Raw genomic sequence first — 22887 nt, forward strand, 5'->3', positions numbered from 1 at the left:
ATATATATATATATATATATATATATATATATATATATATATATATATATATAATTGGGCCGTTCTTTGAGAGCTTTTCAATAGCCCATTAGAAAGAGGCAGATCCAGCCCATGGTGAAAACGAATTTGGCCTTGTAAGGCCCACTAAAAGCGCGAGGTCCAGCCCAAATACTTTATTATTATTTTCTTAATTTTTGCAGGAATTATATTATTAATAATAAAGTATTTTAATACCAAGTAACATGGTTGATTATATATATATATATATGAGCGTACATAATTCAATAAAAATAAAAAATTTAATAAATTAAATATTGCAAAAGTCGAGGATAACTTAATTACAAAATTATACATTTATAGTTTTTTTTTAATACAATAATTAAGTAATTCATAAAAATAAGAATTTTAAATATAGGATGGAAATGCAAACTATTGACAAATATGGGACGGAAATTATGACTTACATGCTTAGTAACGAACTATACATGAATTTCGTGTCACTCAACTGATAAATTTTGCATCCCGTGCAAGTAAATCGCGAGCATTACACATGATTTACCTTAAATTGCCATCATGGAGTACGTTTGCATAAGCCATTTGTGAACACGGGACAGTCATATCCCCTTACCCGATAGTTATATGCAGTAAGTCGTTGTTGTTGTTGCCTTTTTGTTTACATTCCCATATAATATCAATTTCAATTTCTTAAATCTTGCTTTCAAAACTCTCATTCGAAATTCTCTGCCCTCATTTTCTAAAACTTTATTCTTGATCGAGGTCAGAGGCTCGAGCATACGTCGCTTGACCGTAGGTGACGCAAGAACGAATATGCTTAACTCATTTGTTGTTGAGAAGTGAGTGCCGTACAATCGCAAGTCAGCTACCATCAAAGTGCGATTGTGAAACGACTTCTAAATAAAAAAAGTTAAAAGGTATGAATGAAATTTTTAAAAAATTAAGGGTATTTTATATTTCATTTTAAATTTGAGTTTTTAAAAATTTAATTTTAATAGTTTAAAGGTTTTTTTTAGAATAAGTGAAAAGTTAAGTATATTTTTATTAATTTAATCAATAATTAAATCGATTTTAAATTTTTTTTTATATATAAATAAACCTTATCCACATGCATATTTTTAAAAAATTAAAAATTAAAAAATATTAATTTTTTTTAAAACCATCTTCTTTTCTTCTTCGTAAACCCTATTTCACGTTCAGCCACGCTCACCGTCCATTACTGCACCCTACTCCGTCGACGAACTCCGCACGATATTTCTGTCCGACGCCGTATCAGCAGCTGCCGCCGAACGCTGCACTGTCAGCTGCCGCAGCATTCCGACGAAATCGTCGTTGCCTACTCCGTCTCACACTCTCTTGCCGCTTCGAGCAATCAGAGTTAATTATATCTGTTTTTCTTCTTCTTAGAAACACAGTGGTTCAGCCCCTTACCTGCGCCGCCGCTGCGCATTTTCAGATCCCCAAGGTTTTATTTATTTTTATATGTTGCTACGTTGGGCTATGTTGGTATGTTCTCTTCACCGACGGAGAAGAAAACTAAGAACGAATATGTTGCAAATTAGAGGAAGATAAAAATAGATTGAATCCGAAGGAACATAAAAACATATCATTCTTATCCGAATCATTAGATAAAAAGGATAAAATGTGTAAGAACATGAACATAGCAAAGGAGAAACTCACATATAGTTTGGGTTTCTAAAAAAAATGATTGAAATTATTGTTATCAATAAAAAAAACCAGTAATGGACAAACAAAATAGAAAGTTAACATTGAGTTTGAGTGTGATTGAATGTCATTGAGTCTTCTTGAGTATACAAGAAACTATAGATGCATATGAACTGGCATAGGGTAGCTTTTGTTGCTCAATTCATGTAATTTTTTTTCTTAAACCGTTGATTTCATTTTTTTTGGAATCCAAGTACACTGATTTTAAAATCCATCAAAATTCAGGGGTTCTAAACAGGGGTTAAGATTGTTGAAACATTTGTTTGGGATAAGCTGTGCATTTGAATCAGTATCATGGTTGACGACTGGAATGCAGTAGAATTGGTGAGAGGTGCGAAGAGAAGGAAAAAGATGGGTTCCAGGAACAAGAAAAGACCGAGGATGATGGGTGGAAGTGGGAACAAAGTTAAGGTTCATAGGAAGATGAAGAAACTCTTCCAAAAGCGAGCATGAGTATAATTTAGATGATAACGATGATGACGAGAAAGCTCCGGTGATTGGAGACGAAACCAAAACTTCAATGCTCAGTCATGAGGAGGTTGGAGATGAAGAGTTTTCTGAGGGTGAAGAGGAAGGGAAGGATATCAATGCAGATCTCGAGCCATCCGAAGACGATGAAAATGGTGATATTCAACCAGGTATAGCTAAGTTTACAGAAGGTTGTAGAGCATTCCGGGCTGCATTAAGGAGTATCCTCAAGAAGAGCATATCTGATGAAACTTTGGTAGTTTATATCTTATATTGGGTCGGAATTATTTTCAATAGTTGAAGTAATAAGAAAAGTAATTGTGCCATGTTTGTGTTGCAGGGTCCTATATTATCAGCAAACAAGAAGCTTGTTGCTGAAAAGCTTGCAGAAGAGGAAGCTGAGAGGAAAGTTAAAGGAGAGGCCAAGAAAGAGAAACAAACGGTATTTCCTTTTAAATAAAAGATTTTGCTTGTTTATAATTTAGCTTTTGCTTAGAATTTGTTGATTGCAAACATGGGATCTCACAATCCACCCCCTTTCGGGGTCCAGCGTCCTTGTTGGCCTTCGTTCTCTTCTTCAATCGATGTGGGACCCTCCAATCCACCTCCTTCGGGGCCAGCATTTTTGCTGGCACACCGCCTCGTGTCCACACCCTTCTGGGTTCAGCCTCCTCATTGGCACATCGCTCGGTGTCTAACTCTGATACCATTTGTAACGGCCAAAGCCTACCGCTAGCCGATATTGTCCTCTTTGGGCTTTCCCTTTCGGGTTTCCCCTCAAGGCTTTTAAAACGCGTCTGCTAGGGAGAGGTTTTCACACTTCTATAAAGAATGCTTTATTTTATTCTCCAATCGATGTGGGTCTCACACCACACTTCTATAAAGAATGCTTTATTTTCTTCTCCCATCGATGTGGGTCTCACAGCAAATGTTTGAATAGGGTAGGTGGGAGAAAAAGGCCATGTGAAACCTGCTACTTACTTGGATTCTAATGAAAAGTTTCTTATTGGCGTTGCTACTAAAGGAGGTAGCCTAGTTCGATTTTACTTTGAGTTGGGAAAGGTTTTCTTTTTTATTTCAACGGTGATTATTACATCTCTCATCATACTAACACAGTAATCTCCATGTGTATTGCTGCTTGTCGATTGTCAGTTGTCAAGTTGTTTAACGCTGTAAGTAGCCAAATTTTGATATCAGACAACTTTTTTGTCACATCCTCATCTATGTTGCATTCATCGCTGAATTCCATTATTTTGAATATGATACAGGTCAATAAGGCACAACATGCTCAGAAAGGTTTGAATCCTTCGAGAGCTAAAGATGTTGAAGGTATTAGGCCTTTTACGTAACTTTGATCTCAGAAGTTAACAATTTCACTTTCTTTTATCTTGCCTTGTGAATATGCTGTCCCTAAATTAGCATTCAATTAATTTTTGTGCTTCTGCATGTTGCATTATATTCAATCTTGTAGCTTAATTTTCCTATTCCTATGATGTATGCCAACTTATATTCTGTTTTGTGGTTTCTGCATTGTCCTTGTTGAAAACCCTTTGAAAACGTTATGTAATAGCTCAAACCCACCGCTAGCAGACATTATCTTTTTTGGGTTTTTCTTTTCGAGCTTCCTCTCAAGGTTTTAAAACGTGTTTGGTAGGGAGAGGTTTCCACGTCCTTATAAGGAATGTTCGTTCCCCTCTGCAACCGATGCGGGATCTCACATGTTAAACTCCTAATTAACGAATCATTGGCAACTTTACTAATTTGCTGACTTTGATTGGGAATCTGTGTGGTTGAAGTAGCCAGTGATTTAAAAGGCATGTGTCTCGAATTTATTGACCTATTAGTCTCTCGCGCGTACTTCTAGTCAACTAATGCTTTCCCCTGTGGCTTATATAGGACTACTAATGTTTGGCGAACCCTGTTAGACCCGCTTTTGTTTGCATATTAAGACGCTTATTCTTCCGTTCTTGACTTGTGATTATGTGAGTAGCTACTCAATATTGAAGGTGAACGATATCCTTAACTTTTTCGTTCTATCCCGTCTCATACGCAATAAATAAACGCAGGAAAGAAGCTTTCTTTTCTGTGTTGGGCAAGACAATTTTGTCAGCAACAAACAGTAATGCAAAGGTTGGTTATTTTCTGCTATAGAATTTGATAAATTTATTGGAGCTTTTAACCAATTGTTGTTAAATTCTTTATTAATTCTCTTACAAGCAATGATACTTTCGACAAACACCTGAGGAGGCGTACGGACTTGTGGCTTTTTTCATTAGCATCCTCATCTTCATTATCGTGTTTATGTGCAGTGGAATGGGGACTGGTAGGGGGATGTCCATGGGGTCGGGCAGGGGTCGGGATGGTTTTCATGTCCTCACGAAATTTCCTATAAAATTTTATGAAAAAAGGTTGGGATGGGGAATGGGGACTAGTCCATGCAGGGGCGTGGAAAATGGACAGCTCTAGGGGATGGGGTGCATGTTAGTTAAGAGAGTGAAGCTCAGGTCAAGTCACGATCATATATTATCTGTTTCTTCATGTCCATAATGAAACTCAAATGGCCATCTTTATGTTGAACAGTTAGACACATCAGGTGGTGCAGTGGACGCCGAAGGACCCGCTTGGGCTCCATTGCGTGATAATTATATGCTGACCAATTCCAAGTTAAAAGATTGGGATAAGATGCCAGTAAGATAAGATTTACTTTCAAAGCCTAATGTCTGTCGTGCCTGTTTCTGTCGGTTTCGATTTTCATATCGTCTGATCAATTATACTTCAATGATGGCCAAGGACAGTGGGAGGATGTTAGAAGACAGTAGCTCAGATGAGGATTGATAGATGTTGACACAGCTCGGTTCTATTTTGGTTTGTTAGTTTCAAACTGCAAAGGAGTACCTCAATCCATTCCCCTCATATGATGTTGGTGGTACGTCAATATGTTGTCGATTCATCTGTGCATATATCGTCGATATTGTAGGATTTTCGAGCAAATTGCTTGAAAGATGAACATATTGGTCTTGATTTGTATGTTTTGCACAAATAGTCAAAACTCGAAAGAAATTTGTTCTAAACCTTCAACACATTGTGTTTGTAAAGTGACTATGATCATACGAGAGGTTGTTAGGTGTTTGATTCATTCGAGCGGTTGATTTCAAACGAATGCAAGAGATTTAGGATACGTTATACTCTCTCAACTCATCTTTTATTCAATTTGTCTCCCAAAGAAAGAAGTGAATTCCATATCAAAAACATGCGTATAGCAAACGTAGTAAACCAAGCCAAACATGAAAACGATAGACGCTTGATTTGGTTTATATGCCTTCTGGACTTTCCAACGCCATCGCCACATCCTGCACGAAGAACGTACGAGCTCTTGACAGAATAAAAACTATCAATATCTCTGTTAAGTAATGGGACTACAAAATTGGTTAAATACACTAGTAGTACCAATCTTTGCAACATATACATTCATCGTCGTGTTCCGGTCGGTAACGAAATTTGAAGTTACAACAGTTCAATATTGTCCCAAATATAATTGTTCAGGCTGCATATTTCTACCTCATCAAATGAACAGATGATCAAATTTACAAGTCAGTTAAAAAGGGAATGAAGATTACCTGGAAACTGTGAATGTGGTGCAGCCATGTTTGTCAAAGAGCCAAAAGCAAGGAGGAAGACGTGCCTTCCATGGTGTGAACACAGCCCTTGCCAGCCAATGATCAGTATGGTCTTTTTTCAAATTTTAAGTACATATCAAAGGGAGCTGAAGCTGGATTGTTAACCAAGAAAACTATGCCCGTTTCTTACAGCCCGGAAATGTACATCGTCTTGGAGGCCAATTTTCGCAATCCTTTGTTCGTTTTACGTGGTATGGATACAGAATTTTGGCCCTTCGAGTTGTATCGATAGAGCTATTAGACCTGGCTTTTTGTACATATACCTGATGAAAACTCAGGTTCCTTTGTATACAATTATACTTCCTGTCAGACACCGGGATATCGAGATATTTATCCGTTGATTAGAGTACAATGTCGGACCCTTCAGCCATAAATCTTTTTTTTTCTTTTTTCGTGTGATCTCCGAAAGTTGATGTTCTTTCAGTAGCTTCTGGTTTGACTCATCGGATCATAGTCATAAGCTTCTCCAGCTTTAACAAAGCGCCCCTTGACCCGTCTTCGAGTATCGGCCCGCACTTTGCGAGAGGCATACCTCACCTTCTTTTCAAACCTATAATAGGATCAAACAATAGTTGAGAATGCAAAAGCTTTGTGAAATATAAAATCAGAGTTATTTGCAGCATCTTTTAACCATTAGCTTGATAGGTTTTTACAGCATTCAAGACAGTTCATTAGCGTTTTTATGGCGATTTATGTCGTGTGACGGTAATATTTCCGAATTTCAATCTCAATAAGTGCTAACATAGTCAAGAAGCGAAAAAAAAAAAAAGAAAAAAATTGAAAACTTGCATACTTACTTTCGAGCTTTCTTCTTTTCCTTGTAGCGCATTACAGCATCGCTACGATTCGATGATTGGAACGAACTCTCTGTAGCCATAGAACACCATGGAGGCTCTCCCATCAGAAGCATTGATGAAGCTCCACAGTCTTGATGTTCGCCTGCGCTACTCTCTCCAGTCATGCCAGAAAACGATCGACTGGAATGCTCTTGCTTATTGTTATAACAAAGAATCGGGTCAGTCTTCGCACTCATCACAGAATCTGCTGATGCTGCATTACTGCTTGCAGGCTGCATCATATTATTAGCTAAACCTGACGGCCCCTGAATTTACATTTATGTTGAGCAAACATGTATTAATACTTAACTCAGAGCTTGAAATTGTTAAGTATACTCAAGTGCAATTACTAGCATCCTAATGCTTGTTATAACTTAGCACTCATCAAGTGGTGTGTAAATATCAAATCCTTGCAAGTTTATCTTTGAGAAACAACTAACAAGGTGCTCGTGAGATCCCACGTCGGTTGGGGGAGAAGAACGAAGCATTCTTTATAAGGGCATGGAAACCTCTCCCTAGCAGATGCGTTTTAAAAACATTGAGGGGAAGTTAGAAAGAGGGGAAGCTAGAAAGGGAAAGCCCAAAAAGGACAATATCTACTAACAGTGGGTTTGGGCTGTTACAAATGGTATTAGAGTCAGATACCGAGCGATGTGCCAGTGAGGAGGCTAAGCCCTGAAGGAGAGTGGACACGAGGCTGGCAACGCTGGGCCTCGAAAGGGGGTGGATTAGGGGGTCCCACATCGATTGGAGAAGGGAACGAGTGCCAGCAAGGACGCTGGGTTCCGAAAGTGGGTGGATTGTGAGATCCCACATCGGTTGGGGAGGAGAACGAAACGTTCTTTACAAGTGTGTGGAAACCTCTCCCTAGTAGACAGGTTTTAAAAACCTAGAGGGGAAGCCCGAAAGGGAAAGCCCAAAGAGGACAAGGGCACGCTAATACTCACAAAATTAGGTGAAAAATAACACGAAGCAATGAGAGACTAACTTTCAATAAGCAATTAAAGAAGATTGAGGTACCTTTGCATCAGTCGCACCAGCGCAACCAGATTTAGCAGCAGCTAAGCTTTTGATCCTAAACAAGCTATCAATACCACCATTCTCTAACAATTCTTCAGAATAACTGAGGGATACACCAAATAGTTCTTCATAGTTTTCGATATTCAAATCTTCATCCATATTCAAACTCTCGTAGAGGTCATCGTCAATGTCGAATTCAGGACCTTTTGTTCCAGGATAGTGCAACTGCATATTAATAGCGTGAAATTCGCAAAGATTCTTATGAAAAAACTGTGAACGATTAAGACATAAACGTACGAGTCTTACAACCTTTAGCCTATGACTTCTCGAATGGAAAGTTTGCTTATACATTCTGTTCTTACAACCTACTAACGTTTTTAAAAAAAGAGAATCATACGATGTTCGTACGTAGATCGATGGCCATTAAGATTAAGACATAAATGTAGGAGTCTATGACCTTGTTCACTTGTCCTTTGAACGTAGTCTAGTCTATGAACTTGTTGTACTGCATCTACTAGTTCAGATTATCAACAGGCATTTCGTGGGAACGACACCATATGGGAAGGATTTAGATTGAATGAAACAACATAAACGAATGATTACAAGCTACATATGCACCATTTTGGTTTTAATTTACTCACGGAGAATACGATTTATCGTTATGTACCTTGGGTGAAGTTGCACCTGTAGTAATTGGTTGGTCCATAATGTGAGGCTTGGATAAATATTGAGGCGCTGAAGAGGACCCGAACCAAATCGATTTATCCCCACTTGAGAATTCGTTGGTTTCATCGACACCAGATACATTTTGACCAGCTTTATCATCAGGGCCCCAGGCGTTTACTGCACTATTTTCGGCAATGCTCATCAATCCTAATTCTTGCTCGCAAGCATCGCTTCCAGAAGGGAGATCCAGAACAAATGACCAGATAGATGAGAGCTCCGCAGCTGTCGGGCAGTCCGAGTAACAATTGATTGGTTGCCTCTTTCGAGATGAAATGGAGGCGGATGAGCTATGCCCCATGTAATCACAGTTTTGACAAAGTGAAATATTCTCTTCAGGACATCTTACAAATGCTGCTTGTGAATGACAGCGATCACATAACAACGTTCTTGAGTGTCGCCTCGACAAGGCGTTAGCAGAATGAACATTACGGTCACAAGATAAGCACAAAGCTGCAGCATCAGATCGACAGTAAACAAACGACCTTTGTTGCCCACAGAAATCACACATATAACCCATACTACAATCTGATCTTCGAACCGTTCCCTTAGAAATCCTTCCAGACAGCCAAAACTAGAATCAACTATAGGAACAAGCTAAATGCAGCTTCTGCAATAGATCAAAATCACATCAATTCAAATTATCACTCCCCAAATCTTCACAAATGCCAAAAAAGGCTGTTCTAAGATATCTGTTAGCTCTAAACAAAGATTGAGTATCCAACCTACAAATGAAAATGTATACCATCCCCATGATTTCCCTCCCAACAAAACCAAATATGATATCAGCTAAAATTCAGAATGATATCAAGAGAAACCATCGAGAAAAGGAAAATATCTTAGCTACTATTCATCAAGAACACATAATTGGAAAACTGAGTATGTGTAGGTGAAACCAGAACCTGCGTTTATGTGGAAAGATATGGGCACTACCCATGGCCCCAGCTCCAAGAAATTAACACAAATTCATATTGGGCATGAGAATAAAGGGGGGAAGAGAAGAAAACTTTGGTGAACATTCAATTCTGATCCATGAGTACCATGGCCACAATAAATAGAGTTAGCTTCCTGCAATGATTTCATAGACTGAATGAATCAAAACGTCTAACTCCTTTACAAATCATAATTAGCAGTCAGAAAAAGAGAAAACCAGCAGCAAACACACACAAATTCAGACAATCAAAAGCAACCCAGTAGCCCAAAGAATCAAAACAAGAAGAACAAACAAGAACACAGCAATAACAAGCTCATGCAAACAAACAAGAAACACAAAATAAAACATCCCAAGAGACAAAATCAGGCAATATTTGTACAGAAATCAGTTGCTAAGAAGATGAACAACAACACACAAAAACAGAAAGAGAGGAAGAACTGAGGAGAAGTCTAAGAGTTCAAAGAAAGAAATCACCGTACCTAGAAAAACAGAAACAGAGATCGGTAAAAGGGGGCTTCAGATTATAAGAAAATCAATGATTGCAGGAAGAGAAACACAAAAAAGCTGGAAAGTTTAGAGAATCCCTCTTAATCTGATTCTGGGTTTTTTTTTTTTTTTCAATCCCTCCTTTTAGATGGATAGAGGAAGAAGAGAAGGATATGGGATGGATGGGAAGGAGAAAATTGACATAACCCAATTTAAAAAAAAAGGTTTCTTTATTTAGGTGATAATGAAAAAAATAGATCAGAAAGGAAAAGGGAGAAAATCTAAGAATAAGTGAATAAATTATATATATATATAATTGTTAAAAGAAAAAAAAAAAAAAGAAAAGAAAAGGGGGGAGAGATTATGAAGGAGGTTAGGCCCTCAGTCTGTGTTAATGGTCCCTCCAATTGAATGCATCAAAACCTACTTGGCATGTGCTTTGCCAATTCCCATTTTTTCCATTTTTCTGACTCTGCTTTGTATTTAATTGCCAAAAGCCAAAAAGGGTACTTTTTAATATTCTTAAATCATTTTTATTTTTTTTATAATATATATATATATATATATATATTTATTACTGACATTATATAGCTTGAGTTGAGTGTATCTTTCAAAATTAAAATATCTATTTATTGAGTTTTTTTTTTTTTTTTCATTTTAATATCTTTGTTGTTCCTAATTTTTTTTTGAACTATTGTTAACCCTTGTGACTATATTTATTATGTTTAATATATATATAATATGAGTCGCTCCTGAAAAGGAATATGTTGGTTCTCTTCCTATTGGTTGGACGGTGGGTGTGATGATTTACTTCATGATGCGAAGTCTGTCTCTGGTTCAAGTTCAAGATGGTCTAGCTACGTCAAGGAAAAGAATAGAATAAGGATTTGACTCTTTCATGCAGGCCCTATTTGGTTCGGGAGATGTAGCTAAGTTGGTAAAGCTTTGTTCTTGTAATTGGGTCGTTACGTTTAGGGGTTGGATGTGTAATTGTCCAGGCAGAAATGGTAGTATCTTGTACTTGAATTGGTAGCTCAAAAACTCTATTGAGACAAGATGAGCAGTTGATCAGATCTAGTATGAATCGTACATCGGGATTTTTTTTTATAAATATAATTTTTTTAAAATTAATATTATTATTTTGCATAGAAAAAAATGGAATATGAGAGATTGTTTGATAGTAGACGCTAGGGTTTGTGTGTATGCTTTTCCAATACATTTAAATGTAAACTAAGCTTTTGGTTTCCCATTTGGTGCAATTAGGCACCCACTTAATCATTTATGCATCATAAAGGGTGCTTTTTTGGGTAAATAAAAATGCATTTTTTAAATTCTCACCCAATTTTTCAATTTTCAACTATTAATTAATTCAAATCTTAAAACTTGTTTAATCACTCGAGAACGTACTCTTCTAACAACCAGCTATTTATTTATCTTTATTATCGTAAGTACGTGTAATTACATGTGAAATATCTCTCAAAACCCGTCTTAGTAAGATTATCAACCATTGAATGAAAGGTAAGTTAGTTAGGTATGGGAAACCTTGTATTTTATTACATTATAAATACTTGCTCCTTTCTGTGATAGGCTATAAATACTCGTCAATTGCAATAAGTAATAATATCTCAAAACTAAATTACCAAAATACCCATAAATACTAATCGATAAAAGCTCAATGAAATCAGTTGAATCACCACAACGTCCTAATTCTTAACTACGAAAACTCTCCAACCTAACCACAAAAAACCAAGTGAAAAGCACCCAACCTAAATAGTGTTCAACATTATAAAAAGAAAAAAAAGACACTCTCTTGAATTTAGCTTTAAAATAGTTAAAATCACTTTTGAGGTATTCAAAATAACTCCCGAACGTACCTTCAATCATTCAAAGTCATTTTAACATTAGCTAACACAATTTTTGTACCATCAAAATTGATTTTGAAGGACTAAAGATATGCTCGGGACGAATATGAACCCAACAAAAATGATTTTAACCACTTCAGGATCAGAAGTAGACCTCTTCCAATGAATAAGATAAACAAGATGTCACATCTTTATGCCTATCCATCACAGATTTGAAAAGATTATTCAAACTTTACAACAAACAGTAAATCCCACTTGAAAAGCTACTCATCTCAGATCATGTTTGGAAGGAAGAGAACAAATTGTACAGAAAAAAAAGGACAACTGAGAGACGAATTGTCGATTGCAATAGATCTTCTTCAAAACCCTGTTTCTTAGATGCTATCTTCAAAGCTCAAAGAGAGAGAGAGAGAGAGAGAGAGAGAGAGATTTAAGGGGAATCGAAGACCTACTTGGCAAATGAAGAAAAGACAGCAAAGATTCAACAATGAAGCATTCAACCCCACCAACCCAAAAAGTGTTCAAAAGTGCTTTGTCCTCCTCCCACCTTTCTCTGTTCAACATTATTGTATCCCTGCATCCAACGATACTCTCCTCATCAACATTTCCATTAATCAAAGAATTAGGTGAACAATCCATCCACATTTAAACAATAACATGAGAAAACAGGCAATGAACAGTAAAAATGTTAAGGTACAGTAGAAACTTCAACAAGAACATCATAAATACTAATAATAAAACTTCATAATCAGCCTGTATTTCAATCAACATCAAAGCTTAGTGATGTGATGGAATGTTAGTGATAATAATACAATAGAGATTCTATGCTATTATGATCATGAAAGTTTTTCATTTCCAACATATAAATTGAATGAGATTTTCACTATTCATGTCTTTCAATCATTTAAGTTCATAAGAAACTTTTAAACAGACAAAATCCTACTAGTCTTTGTTATAATACTATTGGAGGCTCTAAACAATTTGACATAAGAGAACATCTGCATCAAGATATTAGGTCCTTGTCAGTTCGCTAGTCCTGAGCTAAGGCATTCTGGAGTTTGTTGTCCACAAGGAAAACGTTGGCCATGACATAATACCCTTTGCCATAAAAACTGGCTTGGGCATTTGAATATCACAAGAAATCCTCTTCCCTATCTTAGCCTAAACTCACTGAACTGCTGTACCTTTACACAAAAAATAGTTTTTTTTTGTTTTTTTTTTTTGGATAAAGTGTATGAGTAATAAACTCCAACTCCAAGATACAAACATTAAATTGATTAGATGTGAGATCACACATTCGTTGGGAGGAGAACAAAACATTTTTTGTAAGGGTGTGTAAACCTCCCCTTAGCAGACGCGTTTTAAAGGAAGCTCGTAAGACAAAGCCCAAAGAAGACAATATTTGCTAGCGGTAGATTTAAGCTGTTACAAATTGTATTAGAGCTAGACACCAGGCGATGTGCCAGTAAGGAGGCTGAGCCCCAAAAAGGAGTGGACACGAGGCAATGTGCTAGGAAAGTCGTTGGGTCCTGAAGGGAGGTAGATTGGGTCCCATATCGATTGGAGAAGGGAACGAGTGCCCGCAAGAACGCAAGGCCCCAAAGGGGGGTGGATTGTGAGATCTCACATTAGTTGGGGAGAAAAACGAAATATTCTTTATAAGGGTGTGAAAACCTCTCCTTAGCAGACACGTTAGAAAACTTTGAGGGGAAGCCTATAAGAAAAATCCCAAAGATGACAATATCTACTATCGATAAGCTTGAATTGTACATTACCCTTAAAAAAAAGTTAAAATACTCTTAAGCCCTACGCTTTGGTACTTGTACTTTCATTTCTAACCATTTAATCCTCGTAAAAAGAAATGTAAAGACCATGATAAAGATTTCGAATTTAATTAAAAACAACCTATAAACAAAACACCTCCACAACTAAAATTAAAGGTAGTATACTTCGTATGACTCAATTAGAACAATTTTGAACTTAAAAAAGATTTCTTTAAAAAAAAAAAAAACTTAATGCGTTTTTAAACAACAGAGACTAAATCATTAAAAATAAAAGAGGAAAGACTTCGTAGACTTACCTAGAACATGCTATACGAGCAAAGTGATTTCACCTCTTTTTTTTCTTCAAACCCATCTTTCCTACAATATTGTACAAGTAAAATAGAAATATAGAAGAACATATTTCATTTTTCTCTAAAATTCCAACTAATAAATTTGAAAAATGACATCCAATCCCAACACATGAGGTCACCAACACACAAGTCCTGCCTCTCCTCCATTTCCCATCCTAATAATTATCACTTGCACCCTCATAATGCCACGTGAAGCTACAATAAAAACTGGACCACGCCTTGCTGGCTTCCTTTAAATCAATGGCATGAGAAACACTATAATATTAAAACAAAGATGCTGTTCCAAGCAGATCCTACCCTGTTTACCAAATTTATGTTTATGTAATAATGCCCAATTTGGACCTCATGTAATACAAAGTAGGGTGGCTTGGCAAGAAAATCAAAGGCATATCCAACTTGAGGGTTTTTTTATATTATGATCAGATAAATAATGCATTGGAGCATTTGGAGCATTTGGGTCATGCTAAAATCCAAAGAACAACAAAGAAATCAAGCAATAAGATCCTAGGATTTTGACTCAGTTGCTAAACTCCATGACCTAACAGGAAAATCCACTCTATCATTATATTACATTTTAATAGCCCGTGAGATATTACCTAATTTTGAATGATGATGCTTGATGAAGCCTGTGCACTGATAGCTTTAACCTCGTGGTGTAGCTCCAACTTGATCCTCACAAGTCACTTTTCCATCATCCATGATGAACTTCAACTATTAGATGAAACGTCAAAGTCATGAAACCAAGATTGATTAATCTCAGCCTTTATCATCATTGATCTTGCTCAAAGTTTAGATGTATTTGGTTAAATTGCAAGCTTCAACTACATACATAAATCACGAGGTAACTCATCCTAAGGGGTTAGCTAAAATTCTCATTGCTCCGTGTATTTTCAAGGGGAAAATACCTGACAGCTGAATAAATCTAGATTTTACAATCATGCTGGAACTGCCAGCAACATACAGAAATACAGAGAAAATGCTATTGTCGGCATCAGCTTGATGACCTTTGTACAACTTCCGAAACACATCTACAAACTCTTAAAATCCTCGAATATCCAGAATCTAAATTCCCAACTGCAGCTCTAATGTCATTTAACATTGACTCTGAGAGTGTGTATTTATTCGAAGCAGGAGATTCGACCTTATGCGGAAGAACTTCAGAAGGGTAAATCCCTCTGCCAAGAGACCAAGTAATTAATCAATACGATTATTTTAATATTCCTACATATATCAAATTCATGATCGAGAATCAGTAATAAGTAATAGAATTTGCCGGTAAAATATTAGGCCAAATAATTAAGCAATTCAGACGAGCAACGGTAGAAAATATAGAAAGATAAAATTGTAGCTTACCGACTCAAATCTGATACGTCCAGAACAAGATTTACCTTCCTGCCACTTTGGAAGTTGATGAAACTAAGCTGCAAATCGAGCTTCTTGTCTGTAAAATTATTAGTATAGCAAAAACGAAATTAGATTTTCAAGTTCTCATAAGGGAAAACAATTTCTGGTCATGAAACCTCCATAGCTTATTCATGAAGTCGAAATCAATTTGAGGAGCAAAAATAAGTAGGAAACACCAATAGCATGCATAAAAATGTAGCATGGAGCTGCAACTGTTTCAAATACACACAAACTATTTCTGGAAAGGTTGTCTGGAATAGTGTTTTAAAATGAAACATCGTTGGAAAAAACACTAATTAGGGAAAATCATGCATGTGGGTCATCATGTATGCTCCTGTTGAGATTAATTCCAGTTTTGTGTTTTTTTAAGTTTCTTACTTTATTGTTAGATTTAATTTTCAGATTAATGTCTTAAGTTGATGTTGTATCTAACATTTCAGTTGTTTGTTCTTTTATGTTTCATGAATTTCTATTTTTTAATGTTAAAAATGTAAGATAGTGATAGTAATTAGGCTCATTTTTGTAACTATATAAGAGTGAACTTTCACGTAAAGTTTGTATCACACTCTTAGTGCCATTCATTTTTATCACCAAGTTTTGTACCACATTTTGAGTATCACATTTTTGACACATTTTGTATCACTATTTTTTTCTACTTCAATTAGAAGTTTATCTATCCATATGATTCTACTTTCTCATTTTCCATTTTTTTCTCTTTGTTTAACAAACACTGAGATTTTGATTATTGCTTCCGAAGTATTCTTCTCAATTGATTTCATTTTCTCAATAGAACCAACATCATGCATGATCGTAACAAAAAGATTCATGACCTGAAGGTGAGTAAAATCTTATTAGGATGAGATTTGAAATCTCTATCTGGGCTATCTGCATTTCCGCAATCACATCCAGCAGGTTGTGTAGAAAAGAACTCATCATCTGTATAGTAAATAGAGAGAGAATTAAAATATTGAAGGAATCAGCATAGTGCATCAACATTAATGAATATGGAGTTGCAATCTAAACCGTTAAGGTGTTAACGAAGTAAAGAATCTAGCATATATGTAATCCGGATAAACACTACCGAAGGTACATTCACCTTTGTTTTCAAATTGAAAGAAGATGCGCTATTTTAGTGAAACTGATAGGACCAGAAAATACTTGAAATAGAAACAGTGACCAAGGATACACAAGAGAAATGAAAGCGAAAAAGGTTGGAGTGAATCATGAAGAGATAGACTAGCCAAGCAGGTTGAATTAACTCACTTGAGTTTCTTTGGGCAAATGCCAGGAGGCATTATACTTCCGTGTCTTCTCAACGTTTATCACAAAAGCAAATGCACAGCAAGCATTCATTTCTGGAAAGTTCTGGAAGAGAAAAATAAAGTATTAACAGAATTGAAGGGAATAAGTAAAAGGCTGTAGAGAAAATAAAAGGTTTCATCTTGTACCTTCTCAATATGAGTATCATTCAATGTATTTAAGATGGTTACACCCGGGAGTGGATTGGCTTTAATTGTAATCCTATAAGTTAGAATCCCAGTGAACAAAAACAGAGTTTAACTGATATTATTCATCATCAATGCTAATAAACGAAATATAAATAAACAGAAAAAATAGAAATAATCCCAACCTTTGGTAGGCATAACTAAGGTAGTTGAGAAGTATGGTGTAATGATCATTCTTTTTCTCAAAATCATCTACCTTCCACATCTGAAAAAGTATAGATAATGTTTAACAAGCTATATCAAAAACATTCAAGAAATTATGTTATTAGGTCAAAAAGAATATTAGTGAATGTACAAACCTGCAAACCCTGATAAATAGACCTGCAGAGCTTTCTCTTCCTTAGATGATCAATAACTAATCCAAGGATGTCAGTTGAACTAGTTACTCCTTTCAAGTCACAATATGTTGAAAAATATTGGCTTAATCCCTTTATCTTCCCATCTAAAGATTCAATTTCGTGCTTTATCATGCTGGCTCTATCACAGGACGCCTGCACCAAACAAGTTTAGTTGTATCATTCACCAAGAAATAATTCGCCATACAAATCTTTTGAACAGATATACATAAATGTGTTCAAACAAAAACATATAAATATCTAGTAACGATCATTTAGAACATAATTGATCTTTCTTTCAGTGATCTACTAAAATGCATAGAGAGAATTCCTGAACATTGAAAAACCAATTTACAGCTCTAGTATAAAATGTCAACATTATGCTCCCATATTTTGCAGAAAAGTAAGCAGGATGATTGACCATTTTTCATTCAATAGTCAAATTATTCAAATGCTCTTGATTGAAATATTGCAATATTGTGAACAGAGATATTCGACCAGCATCTTAGAAAAATTCACATACACACCTTACACTCAAGCAGTAGTTCAGAGTTAAGTGTGTGAACCATATTGTTATTATTGCACATGAACCTAAGGGTGAAGACTAGAGATAGAATACCAAGGCTACAGGTCTAGTATATACACAACATAAAACAAATCCAAGACATCTGTCTAATGGTGAGACCTTGAAACTCCTATCGCATTGATTCGATTAATAGAATCTCCAACCATATGAAAGGAATTATGATTCAAAAGCCTCATGCCTGACCTCAGAATCAATTGGGCATGAAAGACTATTTCCATCGTCAACTTGACTGTCCTTTGAACCACATTTCCTGAGGCGGTCATAGTTCAACTTCAACATTTGAAAATCCTCAAAATGAGAGTTCAATGACTGTGCTCTATTCTGCATGGAAGTGTACAAGGAGGTTAAAAGTTATTCATAATCCAAAAACTAAAATCACCAGAAAATAAGGTACCTGATATCCATCACGCTTTATACAAACCAACTGAAGCTTTGCCTTCTGATATGCTACTTTATACACCAACGATCTGGCTTCCACTACTCTGTGATAGCATCAATTCATGAGTGTTGAAAACAGTTATCTGTCAAATTCTTATGAGTATGAGGAATTCACATAAAAACTGGTTTATATAGGCAGATGAACTTCCAAATCACCTTTTACGTATTGCTCCAAGATTCCCAATGACTTTCTACATATAAAACAAGACCAATGTTAATATGCCAAAACTTCCTCTAGGACAGTTGATATGATATAATACCATATCAAAATATCAGCTCAGTTCAATATTCGAAACCTGAGATTGGATTTCAGAACACAGCAGTTCATATTCTTTAACCTTCAAAAGGTGAACCAAAGTATCTTCAAGCCTCTCAATCTACATACAAAAGAAGATGGACAAAAAAAAAAAAAAAGAAGAAGAAAAAAAAAGCAGGATCAGTTAGGGTAATGAAGATCACAACATTATTTTATATAATTTCACAAGTAAATGAAGAGAGAGAAAAAAACAAAAAAGAGAAAGGGAAGAAACTAGGGGAAATATACTGCTTTTGCGTTCAACTTGTTGATCGATGGGGGTAGCAAATCATTTGTCTCTGCTAAAAACTTTATTGCCATCTGCAACATGATAATGCACGGTAAACAATTCATGAAATCAACACAAGAAATCTCTACGAATCCTGTCATCAGATATGGCTAGCGGACAAGTAATCTGATCAACCAAAAAGACGATCAACTTACATCTGTCCAATGCATAAGTGTATTGCCCTCAGTCCTCTTGCTTCCATTGCTTATTTGGTTGGACTCTTCTAACGGAGAGCCCACATTACAACTTCCACTATGATTAAGTTTTAGGCTTCGCTGAGTCCTTACTATTACGTCATTGTCACCCTGATCCCCGTCAAGAGTTATCAAATCAATGTTTCTTCTCTTGCTCCCTGAAAGGCGGTGATTGGTCTTCCTTGAAGAACTCACCAATATGTGGCTTGCTTGATAATTATCATGATTAATATGTCCACTCAAACTGGATGTTGGAGAAGCCCTAACTTTCCTCATGAAGGTCCCATCGTCTTTTGTTTCATTAAAAGGGTCATTCCTGAAGGGACTTTGAAATGGCTTTTCCCTTGCAGAACTCTGAGTTCGTTCATTCTTGAAAGGACTCGGAGTCGACATACAAGAGATGGAAACCTTGGGCTCTTTCTTCCCAGATGATGTTTGGGTTGAAATTATCCTTCTGGGACTGTAGTTTGCCATTCCATTGATGGGACTCTAAGATTAAAAAAAAAAAAAAATCGAGCAAACTCAATATAAACACTCAAAACATTGAGAGAACAACCAATAGTATAATTAAAGGCAATAAATTATTTGCATCTACTAAAAATTGATTAAGAAAGATTTCTGTGAGCATTAAATTTCAGTAGAAAGTTGACAGCAGATAAGATAACTTTCAAATGGGAGTTTTTCTCAACTTGAGGCCAGAACAGTCATTGTTTACATAATTAATTTCTTGTTTAAATTATTAATAAGGAAAAGGAAAGAGAATATAACCTGCATAATGGATCGTTCACTTGTCCAAGGCTTTTGAAACTGCGGTGAGGAGCTCTTGGCAGGACTTTCCAACCGAGAATTCAGGATGTTCCCATCTCTTGAAGACAGTTGCAAATTCTTAGATGTTACAAAATTATTCTGCAAATTTGAAAGGTTAACTCCATTATCATCCCCATCTACCCAAGATTGACCTTTCAGGAACGGTGAAGCTGACACAGCTCCACTTTTGGATTGCAATGAACTTGAATTGTCAGCAATCTTAGTCAAAGGACTGGTATTGCTTGTATCTGCAGCTGCAGCTTGACCTTGCGTCAAACAAGCACTAACATGCTTGACCTGTAGGTCACACTGCTTCAGTTCACCAAAGCTACCAGACGGACATTCAATGTTTCCTAATAACCTTACATCTGGACTTCGCAAAGGAGATGAAACAAGTGTATCATGTATACTAGTTGAGTCATTTTGTTCTCTGTCATCGGGTCCAATGTCCGTCACGTCATCAATTTTGATACTAGTAGATGACCTCGACAAATGATCTTCAGAAATCAAAATATGTTGCATAAGATCTTTTTTCTCAGTCCAGGTAGCTTGAGCGGGTGACTTTAATTCTATAGCCGGTTCACTAGGTTGCATATTGGAAAAGTTTGCCATAGCCATATAGCCTGGTGTTTCTCCAGCATCAGTGAAACCTTTCGGTTCTTCACTTTGGCTCAGCCTAGGGAAGTCTTTTGAAGGTTTGACTACACTGCCACTAGTGCTAAATGAACTTTCAAATTCACCGTTGTTTCCATTCAATCTAGAAAGTTGTTCTTCTAAACGCACAGCAGGAATGTCTATGTATTTGCTTTCAAGATCCTTGCAACGTTCAGGTTGACCACTCAAGTTAACCATAGAAGAATAACTTGATAGTCTGGATTTTAATCTGCCAATTTCTTCCTTAATACTCGAAACACATGGAGAAGGTTCAGGAAGGCTGAACTTAGGAATACTTCTCTGCTTGGACGACAGACCCATACCAAACTTCATGCTTCCTGTACTCAATCTATAATTTGACAGCTTCGAGTTAGGAGTCACAAGAGCAGAAAATGAAGGTGAATTAGAAGTAGCCAAAGATGTTTTCTGTTCAGCAGAAAATGATCTTTTTTGCGGAGATATATTTTTCAGCTTATAGTCAACACTTCTTGGTGTCTCAGGCCTCTTATCAATCAGAAAATCTTCCTTAGCCCACCCATCTGACAATTTTCTTTGTAACAAACCATTGGATTGAAAAACTTCATGGGGTGTGACATTGTTGAGTATACTTTCCTCAACTCCCTGTTTGGCATATTGGTTGATTCCCTGTGAAAACAAAACAACAAATATCTTCAACCATACTATCTAGGGAATGATCATGGGTTTAGAAGTAAGGAATACATCTCCGTTGGTACGAGGCCTTTTGGGGAAGCCCAAAGCAAAGCCACGAGAGCTTATGCTCAAAGTGGACAATATCATACCATTGTGGAGAGTCGTTATTCCTAACACAAAACACAAGGAAAATTATCAATTACAATGTGAGTCGTGTGATGGATGCATAAAATCGCATCACCGACATAATGCGACACAAGAGGTAGTTGTGAGTATTGTGCCAACCGTATAAGAGCAGTCTCTAAGCTGTAACAACTGACAGAATAACATATTCAACCTCAATTGCTAAGCAAAAAGATAAAGTTTAAATTGTGATACCAATCCTTAGATAATAGTAAGGTAAGCCTGCTAAGCAACAAACATCAAAGAAAAATAAAGTACCTTACTAACAGCTTCCATTTCGGTTCTCTCACAAATTTCCATATCATATTTGCGTTGTCCAATCTGATCAACTTCACGAGTCTCAATCTGTTTGGACAATTTTTCATCCACCGAAACAGTATAGAGTTCCCTGCTTCCTTCAGTCAAAAGTGCATCGAAAGAGGGAGATAATCTCCCATAATCGTATTTATTAGAGTTCTCTCCCACGATGCTCATTGCATTAGAATCTTCACTTCTTACCAAATCACCAGATTGCGAAGATGGCAAAATCAGCTTGTCAGCCATCGTTAGTGTCATAAAACTGTCGGAGTTAGTAGGCATGGTGTTCCGGGTCGGTGTTCTCTCTCCAAATGCAGACCGAATAGCCGTAGGAGTTTTGAGCTCCCTCCCCGAGTCTGATTCAGCAAGGCTACGAAAATGCATTGAAAATGCTGTTGAATCCATTGTAACGTCATGATTATCATCGGAGGCAGCAGAATCAGACAACCGCCTGGGTCTAATGAAATTCGCTGCTACAGGTCCAAAAAAATTGTCTTCTGCAATAGTGAAGTGGATAACTTGTTACAAAGAAGTCCTGACTTGTTCATAAATTGTTACTTCGAAAAAGCAATCTACTGTGGTAGAAATGATATCTTCAAAACCACATTCATCGAAAACTCTCAAATCGTAAAACCCAACAAAAAACAATTGCTAGAAAAAACGAAGAGAGAAAGAAACAGAGAAACATGCCATCATTGGAAGTTGCAGAGCCGGCAGAAATACTCCCCGGCGACGGCGATCCAAGTGGTCTCAGAAACGATTTCCTCTGCCCAAGAACATCATCATCCAAATTAGGCGAAGATTCAAGAGAATCATCGCTATCAACCAAGTTCCTGAAGAACCCTAGGACCTCGTTGTCCGGAGGAGCAGCCTCGGGAGTGGCTTGGGGCTCAAGAGGCGTCTCGTAGTCCTCGTCACGCTTAAAGATATGCACCGAAGTGATCTCGACGTCGGCAAAGCTCACGCGTCGGGCCCGCTTCTTCTTGAAGGCCAAACTTCCTTCCTCAGTGGCCGTGTTGGCGGCCTCCTCAGGGTCCTTGGAAGCCATTGGAGGTAGATGAAATTACAGAGAACAATGGGTTGGGGAGGTTTCGGAGTTTAGCAGTGAGAGTTCATGAGATTCAGAGAGTGAACGGAGTTTTGATCGGAATTGGACCGGCGGAGAAGAGAGAAGAAGAAGATGGAAGAAAGTAAGGGAGTGACATTTTTGTGCGGGAAAATGAATATATATTTCAAAATGTTCAAATGCAAATAGTTCAACTGAGGATTGTTTATTTATTTATTTATTTTTATATAAAAACTTATAAATAAGTTATTTTTTGTTTTAAAGTTTGAAAATCATTCTATTAAATTATAATTTATGTATATA

General features: G+C 36.7%; 3 protein-coding genes across 8 annotated transcripts; 1 reads left to right on the forward strand and 2 right to left on the reverse strand.

Moving 5' to 3' along the window:
• The first annotated feature begins 1486 nt into the window (after positions 1 to 1486).
• LOC111455323 (RRP15-like protein) lies at positions 1487 to 5391 on the forward strand. Its single transcript, XM_023096942.1, is given in 9 exon segments — positions 1487 to 2189; positions 2191 to 2464; positions 2549 to 2650; positions 3154 to 3235; positions 3361 to 3380; positions 3477 to 3537; positions 4259 to 4338; positions 4789 to 4896; positions 5004 to 5391. Coding segments are annotated over 9 exon segments (906 nt in total). The 5' UTR covers positions 1487 to 2034; the 3' UTR covers positions 5028 to 5391.
• A 104-nt stretch (positions 5392 to 5495) lies between these two features.
• On the reverse strand, positions 5496 to 10137 carry LOC111455320 (zinc finger protein CONSTANS-LIKE 9-like). Of its 2 annotated transcripts, XM_023096936.1 has the most exons (6): positions 9878 to 10137; positions 9367 to 9532; positions 8409 to 9074; positions 7742 to 7966; positions 6683 to 6987; positions 6297 to 6435 (listed from the first exon to the last, which is right to left on the reverse strand). In XM_023096936.1, the coding sequence occupies exons 3-6, from the start codon at positions 8982 to 8984 to the stop codon at positions 6306 to 6308; spliced, it is 1236 nt and encodes a 411-aa protein (XP_022952704.1). In that variant the 5' UTR covers positions 8985 to 9074; positions 9367 to 9532; positions 9878 to 10137; the 3' UTR covers positions 6297 to 6305. The 2 variants fall into 2 exon arrangements, with proteins under 2 accessions (XP_022952705.1, XP_022952704.1); XM_023096937.1 differs by lacking the exon at positions 9367 to 9532 and having other exon boundaries at positions 5496 to 6435; positions 9878 to 10136.
• A 1934-nt stretch (positions 10138 to 12071) lies between these two features.
• On the reverse strand, positions 12072 to 22727 carry LOC111455306. Of its 5 annotated transcripts, XR_002712565.1 has the most exons (18): positions 22209 to 22727; positions 21480 to 22015; positions 19695 to 21032; positions 18888 to 19415; positions 18693 to 18764; positions 18445 to 18525; positions 18305 to 18339; positions 18105 to 18192; positions 17894 to 18031; positions 17089 to 17280; positions 16915 to 16994; positions 16733 to 16805; positions 16548 to 16649; positions 16115 to 16220; positions 15234 to 15321; positions 14477 to 15055; positions 13827 to 13887; positions 12072 to 12320 (listed from the first exon to the last, which is right to left on the reverse strand). XR_002712565.1 is itself a non-coding variant. In XM_023096916.1 (17 exons), exons 1-17 carry the CDS (start codon positions 22564 to 22566, stop codon positions 14872 to 14874), a joined length of 3939 nt encoding a protein of 1312 aa, XP_022952684.1. In that variant the 5' UTR covers positions 22567 to 22727; the 3' UTR covers positions 14277 to 14871. The 5 variants fall into 5 exon arrangements, 2 of the variants coding, with proteins under 2 accessions (XP_022952684.1, XP_022952683.1); XR_002712566.1 differs by lacking the exon at positions 13827 to 13887; XR_002712567.1 differs by lacking the exons at positions 12072 to 12320; positions 13827 to 13887 and having other exon boundaries at positions 14277 to 14701; positions 14786 to 15055.
• Positions 22728 to 22887: the final 160 nt, after the last annotated feature.

The sequence above is a fragment of the Cucurbita moschata genome, unplaced genomic scaffold, assembly GCF_002738365.1.
Source record: "Cucurbita moschata cultivar Rifu unplaced genomic scaffold, Cmos_1.0 Cmo_Scf00017, whole genome shotgun sequence".
Lineage (NCBI taxonomy): Eukaryota > Viridiplantae > Streptophyta > Magnoliopsida > Cucurbitales > Cucurbitaceae > Cucurbita > Cucurbita moschata.